The sequence below is a fragment of the Lygodium microphyllum genome, chromosome 23 (genome assembly GCF_053477565.2).
Source record: "Lygodium microphyllum isolate KBCC chromosome 23, Lygodium_microphyllum_v1.1.10, whole genome shotgun sequence".
In the NCBI taxonomy this organism is placed as follows: domain Eukaryota; kingdom Viridiplantae; phylum Streptophyta; class Polypodiopsida; order Schizaeales; family Lygodiaceae; genus Lygodium; species Lygodium microphyllum.
In genome coordinates, this window is record NC_141157.1 from 30,527,054 (window position 1) to 30,536,230 (window position 9,177).

Below are 9,177 nucleotides of genomic sequence, written 5' to 3' on the forward strand. Positions count from 1 at the left end.
TAATATCTTGAATTTCCATATGTAGGGTCCATAGTGTTTATAGAATACATTTTCAAAGTTGATACAAAAACCTTCAATGTTGAACATTTACAAGCTTTTCCACATGCATCTAATAAGGATTATTTATTTATTTTTTCTTAAATTTTATAGATGTCTTAATCTTACTAAAGCTAGAATACTTGAAATTAAAAAGAGGACTCCAAACCTTTGAATGTTGTTTTGCAAAGGTAACAATTAGGCTCCAAAACTTTAATGATATCTTTACAAAGGTAACAATTTGCTTTACGCTAGACTAGTGTTCATAAAAAATTAAGGCTTAATGTAAAATGAATTGCAATTAAAAAAAATACTTTCAAAATTTAAAGTAAAAGATTTAGAACTTAAATTTAGAAACTTTTTAATTATCAAGATGACGAATATATATATAATTTGACTCAAAAATCTCTCTCGCATTTTGAGTTAAAGGCTTTTGTATGTATTATCAAAAGTCTTTTTCGCGAAACCCCTGAGGTTGTTATGCCCTAGGACAGAATAAAACCGCTGCGAGTAGTCATTGGCATTTCCTTTAGTGTCTGCTTCTCGCTACTGGAAGCTGTAGAGGTTCGTCTCCGCGACTCCATTCCTGTCTAGGGCTGCGTGTTCGGCGATGCGAAGAAAGTAGAAGATGAAAAACACAGACAAATAACTCAAGTCCTGCGACAGAGTTTACGGAGCCAGCGCTCGATCCTCCCTATATCTTAGAGATTCGTGAAGGCAGAGCTTGATCGTCCCTGTATTTTGCAGGTTTGTGACCGTTTCTAGGGAAGAGAATTTCCAGGCACAAGGCATGTCGACAGGGAGTACGATCCTGCAGCTCGTCTCTGGCCCAACCGGGGCGGTGGCCAAACTCCATCCCACTGTCCTTTTCAACATCTGTGATTCGTACATCAGGCGCAATGACCAGACCGATCGTGTCATTGGCACTCTGCTAGGCTCGATATCTTCTGATGGCACCGTTGATATCCGCAATTCATATGCAGTGCCTCACAATGAATCGTCTGAACAGGTACTTTGAACCGTCTTGTAAGGTTCTCCTTAATTCTGTGGATGTGAGCACACCTAAAGTCGTAGTTGTTTTGCCCTCACCCGGTGGTTGAGAAAATTGTTACAGCTATAGCTGCCTTGGGCATTATTTAGGCCGTGTAACCAGAAAATGTATTGCAACCAGTAGACACCCCATTGTTCATTACAATTTAGGTCTGATGTGAGATGATAAAGGATATAGATGATGTGTCTGGTTACTGAACCGACTACTGTGCAATGTGTCTGAACTAATTTGAAACACATTTCTTGCTGATACTGAAAGGCAAATTAGGTTACCCTTGGCTGCCCCACAACTATCTGCAGAAGTCAATACCAGAAAGTTTCTCAGCTAACTAGAGCCCTAGATGGAAAATACAGTTGCATGATTTTCAGTTTGAAGCAGCCCACCATAGGAAATACATAGTAGTCCCACATGCACACATTGGAAAGAAAGGAATGGGTAGCCTGCAAGACTAAGTAAGCCTTTAGAAGAGACAACAGGGAACATAGAAGCATTTACATTCATCTAAATGAAGAGCTGAAGCATATTTGTTTCATGTCATCTGTTATTTCCTTTGAGTAGCGACCAGGAAGTAAATCTCTAGAAGTGCATGTGACTAATGCCGTCCTTTTGGCTTTCGAAAGTCAACTTGGAGGATAGGTTGCCACAAGGTTAGGTATAGTGGAGCTTGGCTGCTATGTTTTGCTAGAAACATTTTGGGCTTGTTGGGAAATGGGGCAAACCAAACTGTTTCCTCAAGGAGAAACTCCATGTAGCAACCGTTTTACCAAAGGAGAACGTTTCGAACAAGGAAAATATGTTTTAGGTCCTCCTCTAGACCTTTGGGCATTTTGGGTTTTGTAAAGGGGCGTTTTGGGGCCTTTCTTACTTCTATGATGTGTGGAGACTACAAGGCCTTCAATAGAATTACTATTCGGAATAGATTTTCCATACCAAGAATCAATGATATCTTGGATAGGTTGGATGGATCCAAAATATGCAGCCAACTTGGCTTAAAGAGTAGCTACCATCAGATATGGATTGCTCCTACAGATATTCATTAAACAACATTTCAAGACAACCATTCGATTATGTGAGTTTCTTATTGAAACCAGTTTTCCTTCCGTGGATGGGTGGTAGTTTCTTGATTACAACTTAGTTACAGTAGTAATGTTTATAAAAAATTTGAGAAATACAAATTAACTTACAATCTTGGACAATGGATACCCTGTTGATCCCAAAACTGGCGCCTCTTTCGGTATTTCTTTTACTTAATTGAAAAGAAGTTGATGCACAATGGGATTCTCCCAATCCCTTTCGGTATTCCAACTCTCCTTGCTGTCCAAAATGACCAGCAAGTCTTCAATCTGATTTGCCCCTTGATTGGCCTTCACCGCTTTGATAGAGATACGGGCGTTGAGCTCTCGATTGGAGAGATGTTGTATTCACATTGTCTAAGCCCTAGGATATTTAACTTTATTATTAATAACTTTCAAGATTAAATACCAAACATTAAAATGTTTACTACAAAAAACGTTTGGATAATTGAACGCCACTATTAAAACAAAACATAGTTAAAAATGAAATTTTAAATTAAAACATTTATTATTAAAAACGTTTGGACAACATGATTAAAACAAACAAAAGCGAGACATTAAAAGAAATTGTTTGGACATTCAAAACCGAGACATTTAAAGAAAACGATTAAACATTTATTAAAAGCGAGACATTAAAAGAAAACGTTTGGACAAAACATTTGTAACAAGATGTAAATAACAATCACTATCGTATTTTGAAAATCAAGCCGATTAACCAAAAACGTTTTGGCTATGTAGGGAAATGCTTCAGTCCGAAACGTTTCCTAAAGTAAAACTCCATGTGGCAGTCGTTTCCCCAAAGGAGAAATGTTTCAGCTGGGGAAATGCGTTTCGGGGCTAGCTCTCTACGTTTCGGTGTTTCGGCTCCTCCCAAGGGGCATTTTGGGGCGTTTCTTGCTTCTATGCTCTTTGTGCTTGGTGCTGCCATTGTCATCAGGCTGATCTGGTGCCCTCACTGATGCTTTGGGCTGCGTGCAGGGACTGATCAGTCCATCATCATTGTATGAGTATTCTTCTTCAGGCAGTGTAGTATTCTTCCTTCATCTTCTGCTTCCTCTCTCTCTCTCTCTCTTTGTTTCTCTCTTCCGTTGCGCACTCTCGCGGATATTGTTAGAGAGGTGTTCATGGCCTATTTCAATATATCTGTGTTTTTCTCTTCCGTTGCGCACTCTTACGGATATTGTTAGAGAGGTGTTCATGGCCTATTTCAATATATAAAGAACTATTTTATGCTACATAGCAAACCTTCTCTACCACCCATTTGCTATAGGCTAAGGAGGTAGGATGGTCCATGAAGACCTTGATTGGTGCTTTCTGCTTGGTTCTAATTGTTAGAGAAGTGTTCATGGCCTATTTGAGTATCTAAAGACCTATTTAATGCTCATAGCAAACCTCGTTCACCACCCAATTTCTATAGGCTAGGGAGGCTGGGTGGGCCCATGATGACTTTGATTTGTGCTTATGTAACCAGCCTTCCTCCTCGGATAGGGTGGTAAATCCTTGATTACAACTTAATTACATCAGCAAACAATAAATGCAAATCTGAAAATACAAATTTACCTATTGATCTTAGACAATGCACACCCGATTGGCCCCAAAATTGGCGCTCTTTCGGTATTTCTTTAGCCTTACTGAAGAAAAAGTTGCCTTACAATGGGATTCTCCCAATCCCTTTCGGTATTTCAACTCCCCTTGCTGTCCAAAGCGACCAGCAAGTCTTCAATCTATTTTGCCCCTTGATTCTGACACTCAATTGGCCTTCACCCACTTCATAGACGATGGAAATGCCCCAAATTCAATGGATGGCTAGTCCTCCACCTGAATTTAGCTAAAATTCACCTTCAGCCTTGTTGAATCCAAGTCTCGGAGCTTCCAATTTTTGGCACGCTTCCCAAGGCTGTTGTTGAATCCTAATTTCTATTGTAAATTAGGGTTTACCAAGGGTCCAAATGCTGAGATCTTCGGAGCAAGGTTGTGAAATGGTTGGGAGATGAGAGGGAACGCTGTAGAGAGAAAATTCAGAGTTTTGTCTCGAAGAATGATAGAAAATCACTCAAGTGCAGTTGTTGCCCTGCCACAACAGCATGTAGATGCAAAGAACTAAAGAAAATCAGTCATTTATTGTTCTTGCCTTGCCTCAACAGCCTGTAGATGTTGGCTCCTACTGTTGATTGGTCTTCTTTTGCCCTTGGCTACCTCAGAAGGTCCTCCAATGGCTGCAAATCAGACCAGTAGCCTCCCCTCCCTCTCCCTTGCGGGTTGAACTTATAGAAATACTTCTCTCCAGCCTCTAAAGATGTTTTTCAGTCTTGCACGGGCATTTTTGACAAGTGGCAACCTTCCCAAATGGTTTTTTCAGCGTTTTTCATAATTAAATATTAATTTTCAGTTTTTAAATATTAAAAATTAATCTAATAATTATTTCGATGCCCTGAAAAATAATCTGACTGGCCAATAATTAAATTGGCTTAGCAACTTCCATTCTTGAGTGTCTCTGCGCCATCTTTGACCATCAAATTGGCGTTAGGTACCATTAAATGCCACTTCTCTAGTGTCACCAACTGACACTTATGGTCAAATGGATGACCCAGGCCAACAACTGGCACCAGATACCACCAAGTACCTGTGTGGCATAACTTATAGCAACTTTTTCCTTTGACATCCTGTGATTTCTTCGGGTCCCGGGCTCGTAAGTTTACTTTAACCCCAGTTGCACCTCACATGTGCATCATTTTCTTAATCATGTGATTAAAAATTAATCCACATGTTAAGTGAGGTTTCAAAAATACATGTCCTCATGATAGCTTACCACTTGGTTTTTGAAGTCCACAGAATATGATTGATTAGCTATTTGATAATTGATTTATGTGCAGGTAGCTGTGGATATAGAGTATCATCGGTGTATGTTTGAGCTGCATCAGCGGGTGAATCCCAAAGAAGTGATTATTGGCTGGTATGTACTGATTAGCGGTAATTGGCTGCTTGTTGGAATGGTGAACTTTTACTAAAGGGAGTTGGGAAAAAGGTATGTTTTTATGCACATTTCTGATGAAAGTGTTATTTTTCTGTGTCAGGTATTCTACTAGTGTTGGAGTGAGCGGGAGTGATGCTTTGATTCAAGACTTCTATGCAAGAGAAGCTACAAATCCTGTTTACTTGACTGTTGATACCACATTTCAGGATGAAACTGCCAGCATCAGAGCTTATGTATCCACCACTTTGACACTTGGCGAACGACAGCTTGCAGCTCAATTCCATGAGATTCAGCTTGATCTTCGTATGATTGAGGCAGAAAGAGTTGGATGTAGGCGATCCATTTGCCATTAAAAAGAAAATCACCTCTCTTTTTCTTTCTTTTGTGTTTCCTTGAGGAGTAATGGTTGTTTAATGTGATTAGCTTATGAATCCTGTTTCACAACACTATGGCAGTTGATGTCTTGAAGAAGACCATTGTTGAGAAACTTCCAGATGACTTGGAGGCCTTAGAGACGTCTATGGGAAGGTTGCACAACATGATTGACACGGTTTTCAAGTATGTTGAAGATGTGATTGTAAGTAACTACTTCTATGTCCTTCGTGTTGTGAGGTAGTGATTGACAAATGTCAATTGAGATTCCTACCTGTTATTTTAGGAGGGCCGTGCTGTTGCAGACAATGTAGTAGGCAGATATCTGGCAGATACAATAGCATCCATACCAAAGATATCACCTGATGCTTTTGACAAACTATTTAATGATAGTATTCAGGTTTGTTTATCTTCTTTTGTTTTATTGATGCTTTTTCATCCCCTTGCACTGCTGTGCTTCGCCTTTGACAACTAGAACTTTGCATGTATTCAGGACCTATTACTGGTGCTATACTTGGCTAATTTGACAAGAACACAATTGACTCTAGCAAAAAAGCTAAACTCTGCAGCTCAAATATTCTGAGTTTGGTAAGGTCTGCTTTTGTCTCTTCATTACTTTTCTATTGCCTGTGTAGACACTTGTTTGTACTCTCTTTTTTTGGTATGTAGGATTGCTTGGTTGGTTCTGTGGCTTCTGTACTGAGTGGGCTTCAGACTGATCTTGTGTAATTTTGATCTGTAACAGTAGAGGGTGTTCCAGCTAGGTCAATTCTTACTTGACAGTAATGTGATGCTAACAACTATAATTTTTTTGGCTTTAGGTTTGAATGGTACTGTACAAGGCATGCTCTGCTTTTCCTGTAGAGGGTGACAGCTTTGGCACATTGGACAGGTTTTCTGAGGGAAACATCAGCACAGTGTCCTACTGTTGTCTAGTGGAATTGTCTTTGCACTGTGAGAGTATGATGTATGCTGCTAAACGCAACATATGCCATGCTATTTTGGTGTTGCTAACCCATGATGTTGGGGTTGCACAATTTTTGTAGTGACATCAACTTAATAGTTGCTATTTCTTTTTTTTGTTTTCAAGGGTCTGCATACTTGCACATTTCATTTCTAAGTATGGGTGATTTACGCATATGTAGAGCATTGCTTATTAGATACAATATCTTTCAAGGTTTTCCAGCAAATTATGGATGGCTTATTCTGATAACAGGTGGGTCCATGCACATCCTTTTGTCACTTTTAAGAATCGAGCTGAAGTTGTAACAGATGCTGTGAGACTAGGGTTCAATGTGCTTGACCACTTAAGTTGCTTTAATATGAAGATAGCTTTGCAGAGTCTACTTGTCACCAGTGTAAAACCACTGACAATCAATTCGACTCTCCATTGAAAGGTGGGCATAGTATCCGCAGATTAAGAGTTCCATTCGAAAGGTAGGTGTAGTATCCCCATATTGAAATGTGGGTACAATATCCACATACAATCAAAATGACTACTCTCTAGTGAGAGGTGGGTATAGTATCCACATACAAGAGTTTTGTTTGAAACAAACATTTGAAGGATAACACCCTCTTGATCCAGTTGCTTATTAATCCAGTCACAACAAACCCCAGATATAAAACCCGACAGTGCAGTTAGGGGAAACTTTTGACCACTAAAACTCATTAATTGTACGTGTAAAAGAGTAAGAGGGTTTTCTGACATCCAACTTATGTACAAGTGACATGCAGAAACTGCCAGAAATATTCTTAATTTGTAGGGCTTAAGGCTATTCTATGTTGTTTGATTGCCAGTATGAAATGGCAAGACAGGCTAAAAAACCAGTGCCAAGATTTGACCTTAATGTAAATCTGATATAAACAATCTCTTAGGTGGTTGAAATCTGTGTAATGGAATCTCTTGAGAGTGAACTCTCTTGCTTCATTTAGGTACTTTTTCACTTTGTTCAGATGATTTTAAAAACTACTTGTGCCAATGAACAAGGGTGGTGTGGATATCTTTAAACCATTTCAGCAAAAATATCAAGCATGTTGAGAGAGAAGCATAAAGAAAAAGACACACCATCACATTTTCAATGGACCAGTTTGCAAAGTGATCTGAATCTTGTAATTATGTTACCTTTGATTTCGAATGCCGTTCTAGAAGAGGAGCTAAAATGGTCAAATAAACATGTCCTATGTTTTGTTTTTCTTTATGGAAATGGCCAATTCACTGGTACGAAATTCTAACCCATGGGTTTAGTAAGATAGTTGAGGACAGGGAAAAGAAGCCAATGTAGAGGAGTATAGCTGCAATGTATGTTCCATCTTGCAGTGTCCAAGTTTTGGCATAGGAAAAACAAAGCCTAAATGGGGGAGTCTAGTGTGTGTTCCATCTTGCAGTGTCCAAGTTTTGGCATAGGAAAAACAAAGCCTAAATGGGGGAGTCTAGTGTGTTTTTGGGTGTCATGTGACATTGAGAGGTTGGTGTAGGAATATTTGTTGAAACAAGTAGTGTTACAAGTTTCTTGAAGCTGGTCTCGTATTGTAATATGTCGGCGTTCTGCCAGCACTGTCAAGATTCCCCCCTCGAAACGGGGAATCCTCTTTTTTTCTTTCCGCCTCCTTAATTATCACTAACTTTCCCTTATAGATTGCCTCAAGTTGACAAGGAGTCCACGAAAGGCAAGGCGTGGCGTAGTAACTTCGGTACTAAGGAGTCCTTCGAAGGAAGCGAAGACCGCCTCCAACTCCACAATAGCCCCAAAGCGTAAGCTCTCCCAGGGGATTGGAAAAGTCGCGACTACGAGGGAAGGGTAGGGAAAAGACGCCACTATCAACACGAATGGTTTATCAGGCGGAAACGCTAACTCGACTCTCCAAATCCATGTATTGCCACCATGTTGGAAACTGAAATCGAATATTTAAGCATAAGTATTATTAGAAATAAAGTCATGCCTCGCATCGGGTAGTTTGCATATTTTGAAAGGTAGTTGAAAAGAGGTTTAATAATCATGAAATGTTGAAAATAGAATGGGTATCTACGGGTGTAGCGAAAACAAGTCAAAAAATAAGATCTAACTTTCGCAGATGTGTCATAGATGGTCAAGGCACATAAATATCTCGTCTAGGTCAATTATACTCCATAGACCATCGTAGAGAGTTAACTTGCATTTTCAATGGATGCATGTACACTCGCATTTGAGTAATTAAGTCATGCCTTTTGAGTTGCATAAATGTATTGGAAGGGATTCTTACGAATAGGGACCTTGCATCACATTGACAACATAGGGGAGACTTGCATTGGGACTTGCATGGCATCATGAATAGCTTCAACTGCACCACATAATGGGGTATGTATCTAAAAAGGTAGATTAGGATGTGCACGTGAATTGTTGAGCTCGTTTAAAAGGAATAGTTTAGTAAATAAGGTCCTGGTCGGTAAGCGAAGCCAAAGTTTACCTCGAACCCACCTAGGACCCTAGTTGCAAGATGAATTGGCTTGACCTTGCGACCATATTTTTGACTTGAAGCCAACATGCTCGGTCGTCTCTATTCCAATAGCCAACTGCGATAAACCCAAAACACGCTTAAGTATATCATTTTTGAAATATGAAACACCTCGAAACTAACACAAGGAAGCTCAAATGTAGTATCCATAAGGAGGACTATTCGCCAAGCTACATTTG

The 9,177-nt window shown here is 39.6% G+C and overlaps 1 protein-coding gene across 2 annotated transcripts; it reads left to right on the forward strand.

Annotated features, from left to right (window-relative positions):
- Positions 1-494: 494 nt before the first annotated feature.
- Positions 495-6,595, forward strand: EIF2 (eukaryotic translation initiation factor 2). Of its 2 annotated transcripts, none has more exons than XM_087664293.1 (7): positions 495-1,045; positions 5,034-5,113; positions 5,235-5,464; positions 5,590-5,711; positions 5,793-5,906; positions 6,000-6,099; positions 6,328-6,595. In XM_087664293.1, exons 1-6 carry the CDS (start codon positions 827-829, stop codon positions 6,087-6,089), a joined length of 855 nt encoding a protein of 284 aa, XP_087520419.1. In that variant the 5' UTR covers positions 495-826; the 3' UTR covers positions 6,090-6,099; positions 6,328-6,595. The 2 variants fall into 2 exon arrangements, with proteins under 2 accessions (XP_087520419.1, XP_087520418.1); XM_087664292.1 differs by having other exon boundaries at positions 496-1,045; positions 6,000-6,094.
- Positions 6,596-9,177: the final 2,582 nt, after the last annotated feature.